This window comes from Amblyomma mixtum, chromosome 4, assembly GCF_055824585.1.
Source record: "Amblyomma mixtum isolate Tamu chromosome 4, ASM5582458v1, whole genome shotgun sequence".
NCBI classification, from domain to species: Eukaryota; Metazoa; Arthropoda; class Arachnida; order Ixodida; family Ixodidae; genus Amblyomma; species Amblyomma mixtum.
This window is the reverse complement of record NC_143015.1, coordinates 51681321-51700609: the sequence shown is the minus strand read 5'-3', so window position 1 is coordinate 51700609 and position 19289 is coordinate 51681321. Positions and strand designations below refer to the sequence as shown.

General features: G+C 45.0%; 1 protein-coding gene across 1 annotated transcript; it reads right to left on the bottom strand.

Moving 5' to 3' along the window:
- Positions 1 to 1820: 1820 nt before the first annotated feature.
- Positions 1821 to 17799, bottom strand: LOC149346485 (uncharacterized). The gene is made up of 5 exons (XM_089541352.1): positions 17728 to 17799; positions 12036 to 12214; positions 10483 to 10553; positions 9166 to 9252; positions 1821 to 1942 (listed from the first exon to the last, which is right to left on the bottom strand). The coding sequence occupies exons 1-5, from the start codon at positions 17797 to 17799 to the stop codon at positions 1821 to 1823; spliced, it is 531 nt and encodes a 176-aa protein (XP_089397478.1).
- Positions 17800 to 19289: the final 1490 nt, after the last annotated feature.

Below are 19289 nucleotides of genomic sequence, written 5' to 3'. Positions count from 1 at the left end.
TCATTGTACTGTATCAATCTGGCCAGGGTCTTTATCCCCGCCCGTGTAAAGGTCTGTCAAAGGCGGAGGAGCGGCTTCTGCTCCGCCTGTATACTAATACTTTGCTGTGCCCGGCAGCTCTGAAACACTTTGACCCTTCTTTCTCGGGCAGCTGTCCGCACTGTGCGGAGAAGTCTTCGGACATCTACCACATGGTGTGGGCCTGCCCCTCCAACCCTGCTATCCCCCCTCACCCCAGCCCAACCCGGGAGGACTGGGAGGCGACCCTGCTCGGCTGCTCTGACCTGCAGGCCCAACGGGCCTTGGTCTGGCGAGCTTGGGCGGCGGCCGATGCCACTGGGGTCCCGAACTAGGGACCTCCACCTAGTATTTGTAAGGGCTGGTCCCCTCTGGGTCAGCTCATGCATAACCTCCTGTATTATACCTGTACATAAATGTTTTCCACCACCACCACCACCGCTCGGTAGACGAGCGCCTTCCCGGGTTCGAACCGGACCGCGGCGGCCGCGTTTCGCTGGCGGCGAAACGCAAGAGGCGCCCGTTTGCTGTGCGATGTCAGTAGCACGTTAAAGATCCCCCGGTGGTCGAAATTAATTCCGGAGGCCTCCACTACGACACCTCTTTCTCTCTTTCTTCTTTCACTCCTACGTTCCTCCCTTCCCCTACGGCGCGGTTCAGGCGTCCGCCGAGATATGTGAGATAGATACTGCGCCATTTCCTTTCCTCAAAAACCAATTTACCAATTTATGGTAACGGTAGCTTTGTGACGAGAAGCGGAGGCTGAGAATACAAGCTTCAGACGGCTGGGATGAGGTAATCCGGTACCAACTTTCCCGGTTTGGACAACAACTTCAAGAGGCAAGTCCATATTTTTTCCTCACAGCGCTGCGCTAAGAGGCTAAGCCTCGCGACGCAGCAGACGCCGATACCGAACGCCGCCAGAGACACAGCTTCGCGCTCGGACCACCGGCGCGTCGGCGCCTCGACGGCGGAATGGAACCAATTGTAGTAGAGGGAGAAGATATATCATTCTCAGAACTGACCTCTACCATCGCGGCGAGGCGCGTGGCCTGCACACTAGCTCCGTGCTCTGACGTCACTCCGCGCATGCGCACAACTGACGAGGCGCCACCGAGCCGCCCACCGAGCCGCCCCTTCTATATATATGATGCAACGCCGGCTTCTCCTCTGTTGTTGCATCGCAGCTTCACCGGCTCCTCTTCTGACGGCATGCCAGAGGGCTCTGCGAGTGGCGCTGACAGCTGCGGTGGTTGCTAGGCGACGGCTCAGTTTGCAGTGCGGCCATCGGCCACAGCTAAACGGCGAAAATACGACTAATGTTGCTTTCGCTATAATACTTTCACATTTTGCCTACGCAGAAGGCTGCAGTGCTATACAATACAATGCAAGTGTGGGCGCACAGTTCGATGTGGTCCTTTCTGAAAAATCTACCTACAAAAATGGTTGCGCTTTGAATGTTTTATTTTTCAGTCAAATGCATTAGATTACTTCTTAAAGCCTCAAAATTATCAATTATAATGCAAGCGGCCGCAGTTTGTCTCGTGATGAGGCTGCTGACGACCCATGAATTCGATATGACTTTCTGCATACTGGTATAAACTTTTTCTACGGCACCGAACGGAACCTGCCTTGGCATTTTATCTATGCAAAAATACACAATGACGCAATGAAACAGAAAAATAAAAGTGATGAAAGACGTAGACCCGTCTCAAGATGTTTATTTCGCATGCTAAAAAGAAATGCGTCACATCTTCTGGCGGGCCACTGCGTGAGGCAGGATTACTCAGATGCGAAAGAACTCACGAACATTGCTCCTGTTTATAAAGAACGTACTTTCGGGGCCCGCAGTACTTTTTAAAAGCGTTCACGCATCCTTTTGGCACGGAGTCCTTGAATTCTGTCTTTACCCACAGTAGGCAATCTGCGAAAAGCAAGATACATTCAATCACTGACTGTTTAGCTCTGCTTGTTTTCTTATACAGCCCAAATACAAAAAGGAAGAAATAAAGTGACGTTCTCTTACTCTAAAAAAATTATAGTTACACCTCCTTCTGAATTTTTTCCCGAAGCCTACGTGAAACAAAGCTTATCGATGCCGGGGAACTCAATGTCCATTGTCCGTGAGCGGGGCATGGTTGCCGTTCAGTGGTGCGGTATGAAAGCATTTACTTCCAGGCCATACGAAACCACAAGTGTGCTTCACATGTTGTGTTTTGTTGGGAAGGAAAACAATCTTTAAAGCAGAAATCATTGTGTAGTTAAAGTTTCTCAAAACAATAGCTGAGAGTGCTGCACGAGGTGAATAGCGATATTGCAGTGCAACCAAAGAAATGAAGTCTTTGTACGATCTGCGTTTCGTTCTACACGGTGACGGTAATGCTCGAGCGAAATGGCTGTAGGGTGCATCTATTTACTAGCAGCTTTCAGTGAAACTGTGGGGGATTTGCGTGTACTAGGAGTGACGAGACAACCCGGATATTCCTTGAATAGTTGGCCGCAGATAGCTTCGAGGCAACATTACCGTGCTTGAAAGTCTTTGATCCCGTAGGAAGTGTATATGTTGATTCTTAATACATATTTAGACTCATTAAAATGAATGTCGCTGTGACGCAGACAGTGGGAGGGTGCCAGCGATGAGCTGAAAGCAAGCACTCACTGTCGCGGAGGTAAATATTGTATTGTGGGTTTTTTGCGCAAAAGACACGACACAGAAGAAACGAGGTAGACAGGACAAGCGCTTACTAACAACTCAGGTGTTTATAGACATTACATTTGCTTAAATACAGCAGCTGCTCTTATCAAACACGAAAAGGGAAAGAAAAGACTTCGCATACATATATATCAGATCAGCACAGATCCCACCATCACACGAGTGAATGCATGTTTCGAGCTCTAATTCTGCGCAAGATAACTGATTTCTTTTTTTGAGAGCAAAATTGAAGGATTACGGACACACGAGTTACCCGATTTTCCTATCTCATTGGCCTCAATTAACTCTCTTCCAAGTTGTGTCTTGCACCGGCGCAGTACTGAAGTTTTTTCGAGCGCGGGAGTGCAGTTGCGGCAATTCCGAATATGGTCAATCATTTTGCTACCTAACTTGTTCTTGACATCTCTTGCGTGCTCCCTCAGCCTTTCATTAAGGCACCTGCCAGTTTGGCCAATGTACTGCTTACCACAGGCAAGTGGTATCGAGTACACAACGCTCTTTTTACAGGCCACGAATCGCTGCTGGTGCCGCTTCGAACAAGCGACGGCCGCATCCTCCGCATTCACTCTCCTGCAAATCCTGGAGAGTTTTTCAGGAGCGTTAAAAACCACTCTAACACCAGCCCTAGCACCGATCTTCTTAATATTATGCGAGATTCCGTGAATGTACGGAATAACCGCCACTTTCTTCCGGTCAATTTGATCGGGTATGCTGGCTGGTTTCTTCAGCAGGTTCTCGGCAGTTGATGCCAGCAAGGCCGTCTGGCAGCCTGCGCTCGAAAGGCGCTGTAACTGGATGTCAAAGCTGCGTCCTACCAAATGCAGGCAGGACTTGCTCAGAGCGTTGGAAAGGCACGATTTCACAATGCCTCGTTTCACGGCTTTGGAGTGTGCCGAGCTGAAGGGAAGCAGGGGCTTGTTGCCTCTGGGCTCAAAGGCCCAACATACGTGTTTACTTGAAAAATGAAGCCCTATATCTAAAAACCTGATGAAATTATCTTCCGGTAACTCGTGCGTCAATTCTAAAGGTGCTAGGCACTCTGAAAACGTCGTTAGATGCTTATGTACACTAGCCGAAAAAGAATCTTTGTCACAATCTACGAACACAACGAAATCATCAACAAATCTAAAAACCTTTAAAACGTTAGTGTCGCGAAGGCAGTCATGCAGCATCTTGTCACGTGTCGCTAAAAAGATGTCACTAAGACATGGTGCTAGGCACGATCCAATGCATACTCCTTGTTTTTGAATGAATGTCATATCTTTCCACTGCGCATACGTGGAAGTCAGGTACATTGTTAACAGTTCGATGAAGTTGTCAACCGATAAACCAGCATTATTTTGGAAGGCTGTTGCACCATGGCTGTCAATACAATCGCGGACATTTTTTAAGAGACAATCGTGAGGTATGGAATAATACAAGTCCTTTATATCTACTGACAGGGCTGACATGCGTTTGCTGTTATTTGATTTTAAAAACTCAATTATTTCGTCCGAATTGTTTACCCTAAAGGGATCGTTAATTTCTAAAACACTCAACTTCTCTTGCAAGAACCTGGCAACGGCTTGCTGCCAGGACCCCTTTTCGGAAACAATCACTCGGAAAGGGCATGCATCCTTGTGTGTCTTGCCACTGAAGAACATGTTTAAAGATAACTTCTCAGCTTTCTCTACAGAGTGCACTAGCCCATCCAGCTTTAACGTCTCGATAAACTTCATTGCTTTTGTCTTAACTTTCGCGAGTGAAAGCTTTTTACACTCTTTGAAATTTGTAGCGATCGCTTCTGAAGCCTTCTGAAGATACATCGTTTTTTCCAGGACACAGAAGCCTCCCTCCTTATCGGCCGGTACGATATTCAAGGCATTATCCTTCAGGTACCGAATAGTCTTTTCAACAGGTAGGGTCCTAGTTGACGACCTGTGACGTTGGAGGAAGTCAACGCCTTCGGAGACACACCTATCGGCTTCCTTCGACGGTGCGTACCAAAAGTGAACGCTGGACCTGGGAACAACGTCCACACGTTGGGGAACGTGTCACTTCCGAGGCAGACCCAGCAGGTACTCAGCCTCGGACCAAAGTTCGCCACCGAACCTCGGAGGTCTCCAGCTGAACTACTGGAAATGGTCAGGCAAGTCTCGCGACGTTCAGGGGCTGAAGCCGATAGGTGTGTCTCCGAAGGCGTTGACTTCCTCCAACGTCACAGGTCGTCAACTAGGACCCTACCTGTTGAAAAGACTATTCGGTACCTGAAGGATAATGCCTTGAATATCGTACCGGCCGATAAGGAGGGAGGCTTCTGTGTCCTGGAAAAAACGATGTATCTTCAGAAGGCTTCAGAAGCGATCGCTACAAATTTCAAAGAGTGTAAAAAGCTTTCACTCACGAAAGTTAAGACAAAAGCAATGAAGTTTATCGAGACGTTAAAGCTGGATGGGCTAGTGCACTCTGTAGAGAAAGCTGAGAAGTTATCTTTAAACATGTTCTTCAGTGGCAAGACACACAAGGATGCATGCCCTTTCCGAGTGATTGTTTCCGAAAAGGGGTCCTGGCAGCAAGCCGTTGCCAGGTTCTTGCAAGAGAAGTTGAGTGTTTTAGAAATTAACGATCCCTTTAGGGTAAAAAATTCGGACGAAATAATTGAGTTTTTCAAATCAAATAACAGCAAACGCATGTCAGCCCTGTCAGTAGATATAAAGGACTTGTATTATTCCATACCTCACGATTGTCTCTTAAAAAATGTCCGCGAATGTATTGACAGCCATGGTGCAACAGCCTTCCAAAATAATGCTGGTTTATCGGTTGACAACTTCATCGAACTGTTAACAATGTACCTGACTTCCACGTATGCGCAGTGGAAAGATATGACATTCATTCAAAAACAAGGAGTATGCATTGGATCGTGCCTAGCACCATGTCTTAGTGACATCTTTTTAGCGACACGTGACAAGATGCTGCATGACTGCCTTCGCGACACTAACGTTTTAAAGGTTTTTAGATTTGTTGATGATTTCATTGTGTTCGTAGATTGTGACAAAGATTCTTTTTCGGCTAGTGTACATAAGCATCTAACGACGTTTTCAGAGTGCCTAGCACCATTAGAATTGACGCACGAGTTGCCGGAAGATAATTTCATCAGGTTTTTAGATATAGGGCTTCATTTTTCAAGTAAACACGTATGTTGGGCCTTTGAGCCCAGAGGCAACAAGCCCCTGCTTCCCTTCAGCTCGGCACACTCCAAAGCCGTGAAACGAGGCATTGTGAAATCGTGCCTTTCCAACGCTCTGAGCAAGTCCTGCCTGCATTTGGTAGGACGCAGCTTTGACATCCAGTTACAGCGCCTTTCGAGCGCAGGCTGCCAGACGGCCTTGCTGGCATCAACTGCCGAGAACCTGCTGAAGAAACCAGCCAGCATACCCGATCAAATTGACCGGAAGAAAGTGGCGGTTATTCCGTACATTCACGGAATCTCGCATAATATTAAGAAGATCGGTGCTAGGGCTGGTGTTAGAGTGGTTTTTAACGCTCCTGAAAAACTCTCCAGGATTTGCAGGAGAGTGAATGCGGAGGATGCGGCCGTCGCTTGTTCGAAGCGGCACCAGCAGCGATTCGTGGCCTGTAAAAAGAGCGTTGTGTACTCGATACCACTTGCCTGTGGTAAGCAGTACATTGGCCAAACTGGCAGGTGCCTTAATGAAAGGCTGAGGGAGCACGCAAGAGATGCCAAGAACAAGTCAGGTAGCAAAATGATTGACCATATTCGGAATTGCCGCAACTGCACTCCCGCGCTCGAAAAAACTTCAGTACTGCGCCGGTGCAAGACACAATTTGGAAGAGAGATAATTGAGGCCATTGAGATAGGAAAATCGGGTAACTCGTGTGTCAGTAATCCTTCAATTTTGCTCTCAAAAAAAGAAATCAGTTATCTTGCGCAGAATTAGAGCTCGAAACATGCATTCACTCGTGCGATGGTGGGATCTGTGCTGATCTGATATATATTTATGCGAAGTCTTTTCTTTCCCTTTTCGTGTTTGATAAGAGCAGCTGCTGTATTTAAGCAAATGTTATGTCAATAAACACCTGAGTTGTTAGTAAGCGCTTGTCCTGTCTACCTCGTTTCTTCTGTGTCGTGTCTTTTGCGCAAAAAACCCACAATGCTTAGGCACCAACTAGCCTGCAAAAACATACTCGCAAGTAAATATTGTCCTTCTATACACACGGCCTATAGGCACTGCTTTTGGGCCGAAGCATACTAGTACTCGTAGTCTCTGTAAGCTGGAAAATTTGGAAAACGCAAAGTTAATCCCAATGGCAGGTGCAGGATTTAAAGAATTTACAACAGGCCATTACGTTACAATTTAGTGCAAGCTGACTACTTCACGTGGTTTAGGCGGCTGAGGGAGTTTTTGTGTAGTGTCCCATTGAAGTTAAATTCTGAAAACCCTAGCAGAGTAACAGACTATATAAAAATAAAATAAATCATGCTGCGTCTGGGTTTCGAATTCACAGCTGCGCGAACTGCTCAGCTTTGCTGGCCATTGTACGAGGGCACTAGGCTATCACCTTTTTTCTCTTTATTTCCGAGGCTGACATGAAAACAGAAAGTCACTTATAACAAAGCATTTCAGCTACACCTGAGCTGAAACGAGTGAAGTTAAAATTTCTTCAATTTGATTTGATCAGGTAGCAGTGTTTCCGACCTGGTTGGGTCAGGTCCCGTAGGTAAACAGCTCTTTCAGCAAACTTTTCACGTACATTGCGAGTGTTAATATTCCCATGCCTTAATTGCATTCGTGCTTTCCGCAAGCTGGGGAGGCCAAGAAGATTAATAAATTATAGCGTACGTCTTCGATCAACTGATAAAAATCTGATACCGTAAGGGTACAGTGGGACTGTTTTCTTGATGGTTCTCTGAAGGATGTCCCGATAAGCACTATGCTATCGCATCAGCCGATCACTCCTCGTAATAAACTGCAGCACTCTATCGTGCTCTGCATTGCGCATCGTCGTCTTCTACTTCTACCTGCGGCACCAACCAACCAACCTGCGACACGAACAGATCATATCAGCTGAAGCTCGATCAGAACTTAACATGAGTCTAATGACGTCGCCAGACGTGCTTACGACCCAGCAAAGCAAAACCAAGATCCAACCAGGCTAAGCAAACGCCTTCACACGTCTTCGCGGTTTAGCTACGCTAACAGCCTTCGACTTTTTCTTTTCGATGCCGGACCTGAGGGCTCCCCTTCGCTAGTTGGCCGCCGTCTCAGCGCACTTGCACGGCATTGAATATGACGACGCCGCAGAACCCAACGTTAGTGTTGGCTGCGCCATCTGACAAAGACTCCCCGTAGTCCTTGCGAAATCACATGGCTCAGACTCAGACTGGCTCAGAACGCTAGAGCCTCTCGGAAGGTTTCCTTCTTGTATGCAGTGAGAACTGACTACCATAGCGGTCCCGTGCGCCACCAATAGCAGCTGGCGGGTATTCCGCGGTTCCACTGATCCGGCGGTCGCCGCATACCGGCGCCTGTACGACATGTGAAAAAGAGTGACTGGATATATTTCCAGTTTCTGCTCCTTTTCTCCGCGCCATCGGGATTGAAAGGAAGACTACTTTGTATTCACCAGGAATTTCGATCTTACCCCGTGGTCTTCGATGAACGTCCGCTCTTAAGTCTGTACCGTTAATATACTTAGTGAATGACCCATACACAGCAAATGAGTGATCAGTACTTGCGCATTCCCTCTATCCAACTTACATTGAAAAATGCTGCCGCGAAAGACAAGCGGAAGTTCTTTGTGTATGACGCTGTGTATAATGCCGCCAGAATATCGCTGCGCTATATTCTCGGCTACTTCATTCTCCACCCACTGGCGGAGATAGCTCTGAACAGTGGTCGCGGCAAGCGTGGGCTGTGAATGTCTGCACGCACTGGTCTGTGCCTGGAGAAAGTCAGTCCTGCGTGATAGTCTATGAATTTGCTGCGTGGTTATTCTATAACACCTTCGTTTAGATCGCAGGTCCCTCTCCGCTTTCGACTTTATATCCTCTAGAACCTTCATCCGTGCAGAACAATTAGTATCGTCTCCCAGATGTGCTCCCCGCTTTTGTTGCTCCTTCTTTCTCTCTATGCGGATGCTTTTCAAAGTGCGTGGTAGATTCGTTATGTTGGCTCCTTTTCCGTTAACTGGGAGTTCTTTTTGGTTGGCGTTTGAAGTGTAAAGTATGTTTTTAAGGTTGATTGGGCAGGGCTGTATCAAGGTAGTAATCATTGTTTCCTTTCATGTATGAACAGAATGTTGGCTTTACAAATAATTTCGCATTAACCGGCACTATCTACCGGCACCAGCGGCCAAAAACAATATATTTAAAGCAATGAGCTTTCATTGTTGTCGCTGCGGAACTACCGTTCGGTCCGTATGATTTGACTTACGATCTCCGCCTGGAAGTGGGAATCGGCCTATAAAGCAGCTCTTTCCGTCGTGATAATAACCTTGGGTTGTAGTAGTAATTGCGCCGTCTAAAAGGCAGAGAGAAATATTCACAGCTATGACATGGGAGTAAATGTTCGGGACACTGAAAGAAACAGATTATGCAGGTGTTTTGTCGGCAAAGCGTCGTTGTATTTATTGTGAATCATGGTAAGTATAATGCTTGTGTTGAATTAATTTTTTAGCTGACAGGAGTTCAGAGCCCTGTCAGTGGCATCGAATGGATTCAAGTAAACATAGTTAAGCTCATTAAGGCCGGTTAACTCATTAAACAACAAGGCCTTCTGGCTGAGTCATGCTCAGGTGGCCCGATAACCGACCGCCATGCGTAACCCAAAAAAGGAACACCAGCCTATTTCACTTCATAGTGCGCATATAACTGACGTGAGATAAGAGCTATTTGAAGAAGCTGTGTATGTAATGAACTCTATTTTCGAATTTTTTGGCGCACACTGACTTTGCCCTGTTCTCTTCCAACACATGGAGTTCAATTTTTAATAAAAGTATCATTCGTAGTCATAATATTTGGTTTCGTTTGGTTTATGGGGTTTAATGTTCCAAAGCGACTCAGGCTATGAGAGACGCCGTAGTGAAGGGCTCCAGAAATTTCGTCCACCTGGGGTTCTTTAACGTGCACTGACATCGCAAAGTACACGGGCCTCTAGAATGTCTCCTCCAAAGAAATTCTAGCCGCCGCGGCCGGGATCGAACCCGCGTCTTTTGGGTCAGCAGCCGAGCACCATAACCGCTGAGCCACCGCGGCGGCTCATAATATTTGTACTCAAGAACAAGCTGATAGGTGTGGCACTTGCACATCGAGCTGCGAACAAATTAAAAAGCTATGTATACAAACCAAATGAAACACTACAGAAAACCTTAATAAGAGTGGGCAATTAAGTGTACGAAAAATTCCACCGCCTAAGAATTAATTGGGTGTCAGCTTGCTAGGATTTAAGAAAACAGATAGATTGAACACTGTGGCCAATTACGAGATTTTGTAATATTTGTAAACTTTTGTAATATTCATTACAAATGTTTAGAATATGTTCACACAACAACTCTTGAACAGCCTGAAGCTTGTAGTGTTTGGCATATAATATTGATTAAAAGAAGAGCATCACTGAGGTGAATCAGGACCTTAGAAATTGCATCCGTAAAATGAAAAATGATCCCATAAAGACTAATTTGTGCGTCATAAGAGATTACAAACCTTACAGTAAGATTAAGAATTGCTATGGGCCCTTGAAATAAACGCTCACCTTTGCAAAGGCCGAAACCAAACTTCATTGATTCTGTGGTAGTAAGATTTAGACAGTGAGCCACGTCACTCCTAAAAGAAAAAAATAAACGGCAGCTTGTAATGAAAGAAACTACTACCACACCTTTCCAGGCAACTCGCCGCAAGACTCTACCGGCATGAGCGAGCTCTCCAAGTGGCGTGCCAAGCACAGCTCCCACCACATTACCTCTGAGACGTAAAGTTGCGAACCTTTGTTTATCTCATAAGATTTATTACAATATCCCTTACCGGCGCGCCTCACTGATAACACCTCCCATTCGTACATCACGCCGCCTGTTCGATTCCAGTAGCGTCCAACGACTTTATGGTTGCACTAAGTCTTTTTTGGCAACTACTTTTCAGGAATGGAACCAGCTGCCTGAACAACTCGTTATTGAGCGTGAGACTCTGAGGCTTGAGGCAATGTTGATCACCCATCTTCTACAATGACCCGTTGTTTGCTTCGTATTATATTTACCTCGATTTACTCTTTTAATATTGACCTTTTCTTCCGTAGCCTTTTCTAATGACCCTAACATGTCCATTAGTTTGTTTGATGTTTATATACATTAGTTCTTTATATCGACCTTATGTTCTATAGTAATGTTGTACTGTCCCCTCCCCCCCCCTCCTTATATATTGCCTCTACAGGAGCCCCTAACGGTTAATGATTGATGACGGTTATGAAGGGGGCAAAAATTTTACAATATTTTTTGGCCCGTCATCTTTCGCGATGATCAGGATGGGTAACTGAATAACTGCACTTTATTTATAACGCACAGCAAAAACTCATGTTTCGACGTTCTCTTCTACATCGCCTTCTCAGTGGTTGCTTTCCAAGGATATATCTTTCATCGCGAGTTTTGCGCAAGTGTTACCAACTCAAATGAAACAGTCGCTTCAGCTAGCCGTAGTTCAGACACAATTTTAAGTTGCATGTAAAAACATATAATGGCCCACGATGGCACGCCAACTTTTGCTCTTATAATAGTTCATCGCTTGCACTAGATATAAGAAAGTAAAGGATCTCCTGCGTCGAAGAACTGCAGTTTAATTTACAATGTAGCGAGCAGGATTTATTTAGCAGCAATTCATTACGAAAGTGTTTATTAAAACTTAGAAGGATATTTTGAAGTATTTCGCAACACAGGGCACCGTATCATGCTCCCGGAAGGCAAGCACTACAGCAAAGCTGATGTCATCGTTAAGATTGCGGCGACTTGCTTCAGCACACCTAGGGTGGCGTCTAAGGCATCCGGTAATCAAAAAAAAAATATTCATCCTGAAGTTTGTAATTTATTACTTGAGCACGAATTCCAGAAATGTGCTTCGGTTGCTAATCTTCTCTTTTACATCCTGCTTGTTACCTTGGTAGGCTTCTTCGTATCCTAGTGTTCTCATCTCTCTTTTCTTAACAACGCAATATGCCTCTGCAATATGCTTTTTGCGTTCGTTTCATCATCGAAGATTAACGAACTGCCAATTCCGTATCACAGAGAAGTTCTAGGATATATCAGTCACCCTCCCACGTACCCAGGCTGGCCGCCCTGGCCCTTGTAGTGAAAAACAAAAATGGCAAATAGATCTTCCGGTTCGTAATCCACTAGAGTGCAGGTCAAGCACTTCTCTGTAGGATCATTAATTGAACTGTAGAGTGCAACGTCGTTGTCCAGACGTCCAACCGCGTCCACCAGAAGGGCGGTATTCTCCTCCTAAAAAGAAAAAGGATGAAAGCCAAGCGTTTTCCTGCGTATTTTCCGACAACAATGCTTCACAGAACGTTGGCAGTGCGTTCTACATAATGAGACGGCTTCATGCAAAATACCAACTCCTTAATCATAATCGCGGAAAACGAACCAGAACTGGAATTGCACCACCATTGGAAAGATCGGCGCAAAATGTTTAGTAGTTTTAAACAATAAGCCTGCTTCCAGGCTAAAGAAGTGGGGAAGTGTCAGTTATTTCTCATGTAACGTTGAAGTGTTATCTTGAACACAGCTAGTATTCTGAAATTAAAATACCCACACTTAAGAAAAAATTGACGTCACAGCAATGTCTAAGATAAGGTGGAACTCGGTTCAACGAATTTAGCCATTTTTAAGTTGAGACACAAGGGAAAATATTAGTAGCATTTTCGCGCGTAGATGAAATAATGAATCCAAAAATTTACCTATCCTAAATCCTAGCAGAAAGCTTTTGTCACCAAAGCGTACTTAGGAAACAAGCTAAGTTGGACTGGCAGTTTTGGTAGGAACCATTTCGAGAAGTTCAGCTCCCGGGCGCTAAAACAAATGGAAACTCGGTGCAATTTTCGGCTCATCTTTCGATTTTTGAATTAGCAAAGGGTTTCCATCCTGCTTTTTTGGGTTTTACTAGGCTGGCTTTAGTTGAAATTATTGTTTTTTTTATGCGTGTTTTGTTTTTCTTTCCAAACTGCTTTTTCCAGCGTTTTTGTTTTGCACTTATTTTCACGCTATCCTGATAAAATTGCAGTCGTATGCCACTGCTCACTTTCTCTTCCTGTAAGGGGGCTGGGAACCTTGTCAAGGGTTGATCATTTCTATTTCCACCCCTATAATCAAAGTATGGTGATGGCACCGCACGTACGTGATTAGGCAGAACACTGAGGTTCTTTTTCCTGAGTGTAGCTACTCAGCTGGACATGCTTGACACACGATTTTCTTTGCAATTTCAGCTTTACCGGAGAGGCGGAGACACGCGGCTACCGGAGAGACGTGACTAGTGGTTGCGCTGCTCTTATGTTGGTAAAAATGCTGCGAAGCTGACTCATCTCCTCAATGATGAAACTCTGAGCATCACAGAACGTCTGCAATTGCAACCTTGGGTAGACCTAAGAAACTGATGAGCTCAAATTTCCAGCGGCTGAAACAAATATCTTCGGCCTTGTTTTCTCACGCGCATCTTGCGCTGTTGAGTGTCTTAAGCGTTAGAAAGCTGCGGGATTCTATGTCACAAGGGTTCTCTTTTCAATATTAGCGTTCCCTACAATACATGGAAGCCCATTCACATCAGCGGCAAAGTTCGTTGCTACATAGGCTAGCTTGTGTATTTAGGGCCCCATTCTGTCAAATAACCTGAAAAGGCGTAGATATTAACATGAGACTAGTAGATCCTGTTGGCATGCGAGAGCGACGCCACATGCACTACAACTGCTGATTATGGGTCTTACTGATTAATTTCATAAGAGAACGATTAGTGCAAAACAAGTGATTATGTGTGCGGCTTATGTGTGCGGCTAATTTTTGCTCTCTTCACCAATCTTCCAAATACTTTTCGGTTCGGAGCCTCGACAAAAATAAACCACATATGCAGATTGGTGATTTAGGCTGGTTGGTTCATTAGGAATGAAGACAGCAGGGCAAAGAACGCAGACGACGCTCAAGGGTGACAGGGATTAAGGTATTTGTTACAACCGGTGTCGTTGCTTCGGCGAACGTGCCTGTTGCGAAGGGCGTCTGTACTTTCAATCTTTCGTCTCACATCTTTCGAATGTCCTTAGTCTGCACGTGGCAGCGGTTGTGGCTCAGCTCGAGCTAGTGGGCAGGCCCGTGGACTTCCATTTTAACCCTTCCATCAGTCGCAACATGAACGACAACACTCAAGGCATGTAAGCTGATAATCCGTTTTATAGCAAAGGGAATCACGCAGTAACTTTCTCATATATCACGGCGAACACCCGAAAACCGAGCGCTCGTGTGTGTGCCGTTTCTTTGTTTGTCCGTGTTTCTTCGGGCTGTTCTTTCTTTAAATGCATTACCAACTGGCCCGGAACCTTGCTCTTCTGAACACCCGAACTGGCTGTTAGCGAAAGAGTAAAGGACGGAGTGAAAGAAATTGTTCGTCTTTTCTTCTGTCCGTGTTCTTTCTTCTGTTTTTATTGCCAACAACTACGCGATAAAGGCTGCCTTGCAAGTGCAGACAGGGAATAACTTCGTGGGCACGAAAACTTGCTGAGAATCCTATTTGAATCTGAACGTTTCGGATTTTGCACTTGTTTCAGAACAATCGTGTTTTTGCTGGTCTTGTCGGCGTTTGTCCTTCTACGTGGAGAATAAAGAGCGTCGAACGGAATGGAATCGTCGCCACCAGTAACTGGATAGCGAACAGTGCATCCTAAAGGCCTTTGTTAATATGCATTATAATACCGCTAGTTAATAATAAAATGACAGTAATAAATAAACACCCACCGAACAAACTGAGCTAATAAGATACATGGGTCTCTGTTATTGGCTGTTTTCATTCTTTCCGAACACACTTTATGCTGGAAATCGAAAATACACTGAAGGAATATTTGTACTTACACCTACGTAGTTTTGTTTCTACACTAAGCAAGTAATAAATTCCAGCTTTGCTGTGTGAAAAAATATCAGGCACCATACAGTTGTGGCAGAAATTTGAAAATCGCATGAATCTTGACAGTGGCCTAGAAGGTCCTAAGGCTTTACGCTGGAGATTTTAATACTAGATTTGTTATTTCTTACAGTTATGTTTTACCCTTGCCATTTGTTGTTTTTCATTTATAGTGCTAACCAAGAAATATATCCTTTTCAGTCGTTCTAATTGACTTTTTAATGCCCCCCGGCAACAAACTCTTCTGGGGTTAACAGTAGCTTTAAATATATAAATAAATGTAACTTAGTATTCACGCCAGGTCACTTCCACTGTTTTATCTTTTAACTAGTCTTTGCAGTTGTGAGAAATGACCCTTTCTTGAAGCCGCCGAAATAACTTTCTTGCGTGTCTGTTCTTGCAGTAGCAAAACCAGAAGCAATGAAGGTGTACTATTACCCCTTAGTAGATACGTTCAAAGCGCACTGGCATAACAAAAAGTGCTTTAGCGTTGCTAAGCAAGAAATGATGTTCAATAGCAGGTTTGGGAAGGTGAACCCACACCCATCTATTGTTGCTGCAAAAGTCCATGCGCGCTATCCATCTTGGAACAAACTTAGTGGCCCTGGGCTTGTGACACTCGTTTTAAAAGCTCAACCATGATACTCAACTCCTCTAAATCAACACTTTTTTTCATCATCATTGGCTATTTACCCAAAATATGTGCGCATCCAGCGCACATGTTTCTGTCAGTACCGTCATGTAGCTCGAAGCGCAAATGAGGCGTCCACTGACCCAGGGAGCTGTGCGCGCTGCTTTTCCTTTGTGCACGGCTCAGCCTCACATCCACTTGATGATTATGCGGAATTGGAGGCTAATGTTGCTTATGTTTATAGATAGAAGTTGGTGAAGACGACGGCATGCAATGTACAGCACGAAAGTAGGCACCCTGGCCATTCCCCTGCCATGGGTATGTGCCATTAAACCTGAGGACATCATCATCATCAAAGTGTGGCAGTTTAATAAAAGGCGTGATTGGTTGGGGCGTTAGCATAGTGCTCGTGTCCAGTGAGTGGCCAGCGAAGCTGATCTGATCGCGCCACCTCCTGTTCGAAACCCAGTCGCGGCAATATTTAATTCTGTCTGTGTCTGAGAGCCATCAGACAAGTATCGACTCTCTCGGGATCGTTAGAAAAGTAGTGCTTTCACACTAAGAACGCTCGTCTACACGTCAATGTCAGGAACGCGGTTTTTTCAGGAGCACACCCTAGGCTATAGACTTTCACCTTTCGTTTCTCACGGCCGCCTTATGATACACTGCGGGTAGGCGAGGCAATGGAGGGAACACAGTTCGTGGAAGTCACTCGCTTGCGGAAAATGAAGAGACCTAAAGAATATAGGCAATTCTCAATGCTTGTGCGACGGGTATGTCTTTCGCTAAGAGTAGCAGGGGAGCGCTTCTGCATATTATTCTCGCCGCTGAGTATTCTTCCTTGCCTCTACGACCTGGGAATCCCTTCGACGTGGCCCAGTTTCAGTTTTATACCTGACATGTCTCTCCATACTCGACTTCTTGCGCAATCCGCTGAGGGTAAAACCAGTCCTAGTGGACCTTTGAAACCCGTTCTGCCGTCTTTTCTCCCTCCAATCATTTGTAGTTAGAATTTATTATTATAGAGACAGCATTAAGCAATTTGAATCCATTCCCATGGGACCTTTCAGCTCGCGCTGCCTTGCTGGCGCAGTGCATTTCTTCTGTGTTCGCAGGAAAAGCGACAATAATTACTGGGTCGCAAAGCCACCAGTTACTGCCATGGCAGCAGGCCGCTTTCTTCTGAATAGGTTGTTCCAAATTACAGCTGATGTTGCTGCTGCTGCAGCTCCCGACAGGTCATTGTGGCCTCCCCTGCTAGACTGCAGTGTGCCAAGCATCTGTGATAAGTGATGGTGTAAAACCTACACCTGAAACTATTCACGACATTCGGCAGCGATTTACTATTATTTACAGGCAAACAAGCTAGCCTGATAGGTTAATCTCGAAATTTCTGAATTTGAAATGACATGTAGAAGCAACGGAAAAGAACCGGGGGCTGACGCAAAGAAAACGCTGCTCCCACAAATGGCAGCAATACTTTTTCAACTGCTTCTTTGCGTTGTTCGCGTTCGTAGTGGTTTCATTGCAAATAAGAGTGAGATATGAATTGCCAGTAGTCCTGTTCGTTCCAGCAAGAATTCATGGGACGTCGTGGAAAAGTAAACAACCAGATTTAAATGAAGCAGTAGAAGACCGCGCAAAAGCTGTATGAAGCTGTGGAAACATGTGGGCGCCCATACTTGTAGCTAAGGTGCTTTATATAGGGACGAATGAGCCGTCGCCGAAAACAGGGGAGGCAGCAGTGGTGGGTTCAACTGCTGAGGTAAAAAATCAGAGCTCCACTGGAAATGCCGTAAGCTAAAATATGCTCACAAGGGGTGCTATGGGATAAAGGCTGCAGGTATGGCCACTGGAATACCCGTATCTCGTAAAAGTCTATTGCCAGGCTGTGTAGATGCCGACTAAAAATTTAGCCGCGCCGTTTTTATAGATGTTCATTCGGTCCATGGTTGCATACCAAAACAAGGCTGAAGGAAGGATAGTTACAGCATGAGCAAGCGTCTAGTGAAAGTCTATTCCCATTCAAAGTCTTGTCTGGTTTCGTTGGAGTTCGCCGCAGTTTCGGCTGTTATGCAGCCGTGTCTCTCTAAATAACAGAGTGCGCGCCTGAAGCATTAGTATAACATGACTTTAGAATCTAACGCCAAAGGCTAACTGCTATGACAAATTGTTCAAATTTCTTGACCGTGTATTCGTACTGTTTGAAGAGTGCATACTCACCGATATCTCGTCTCCGATGGCAGGCGAGGCAACAAAGGCGAGGACCAGTGCCGAGGTAAAGTGGGGAACCATTTCGTGAAACCAGATCCTAAGGCAGCTCTTCGCTCTGTGACCGCCATTTATATATATACATACATACTTCTGAAAGGTCTACACACACAACAACGTAATCGCTCTTGTCTCTTTATGATGACATGTTTCGGGGACTGACCCCAGGGCCTAAAACCAACAGTGATTCCAGGAAGGGAGCAAAATAAAACCCCAGAGCTATTCGATGTTCCCTAGCTAAATCTTCGTCCTACGCTTGAACTGAAGCAGCGCAGGGCACGTCAAGTAATTTTACAGTGCGAAAGCCCGCACATCCGTGGAAGCCTTTGGACTGGGTAGAAAGATGCTGCGTAAGCGCAATTTATTAGCGGCAACGTAAGAATAAACCTGTGTAAAGTAAGCATGAAACGAGAGAATGTAAAGCTGTCAAAATAGGGATTTTTACGTTAAACTTCATGTTTTCCTTTTCTTTATTGCTTGTTTGGCAATACAGATGTATTGCCTGCAGGCAGAACATACCAGCGAAAAAAGAGTTTCCGTGTAGCGCATGGGACTTCAGGCCAGCCGATGCGTAGTTAGTGCGAAACGGCTTACTGAATCTTAGTAAGGGATTCTTGGTGCCAAAATGTAGCTTTATTACTCATGGTACAGAATGGCATAAATATATCCCTTACAGTAGAGGGAAATCGGAGAGCTTAATAATGACAGTCACTAAGCGTTTGCTCAATCATCTTTTAGGAAAGAGGGAGAGGTCTAATTGAGATGATCAGCAGGATGTCTCTTAATAAGTATTCATTTTTATTACAACTGGTGGTTAATGGCCGCAATAAAACAAACAGCATGAATATTGCTATAAAGCCGGTGCGCTGGTAACGACATAATTTGAAAATGGCAATAATGGGCTAATTCATTTTCAGGGGACAAAATTTCTCTTTAACAACCATCTCAGTTGTAAAGAAAGCATTGCGTATGTCTCTGACAAAATAAGTTTGTTTATGGCAGATAAAACCACGTTAAAATAAATATGACCGCAACGATTTTAATTTTAGAATACAGATAACTGACGGATCTTGAATAGTCCCTTCCTGAAGCGGGATGACCTGATATGGACGTGGAAGGTTCCAGATCTCTAGGATAAAACTCAGTCTTCATTTCGTCTGCATATCATGGAATCATACACAGTGTGCAGGCAACAGGCAATGCGAGGTGTATTTACCATATGAAGAGTAGGCCTAGATATACCGTAGACTAGTAGAGTGAATGAGGTCAAGTATTATTCCATTAGGGATCAGGAAAAATCTAAAGGAAGAAATTTCTCCCTTTAGAGGACGTAATGCTTCCTTATAAAGAAAAACAGACTGCTGAAATTTCGCCATGATTGTTTCACTCATTCCGATGTTACACAGGTTTACTTTTTATAGTACGCCGTGTCCTCCCCATCAAACATGTCCCTACTTCGCTCCAACTGAACTTCGTGACGTGAATTTTGTTGATATATCCGTGATTTTTACGGA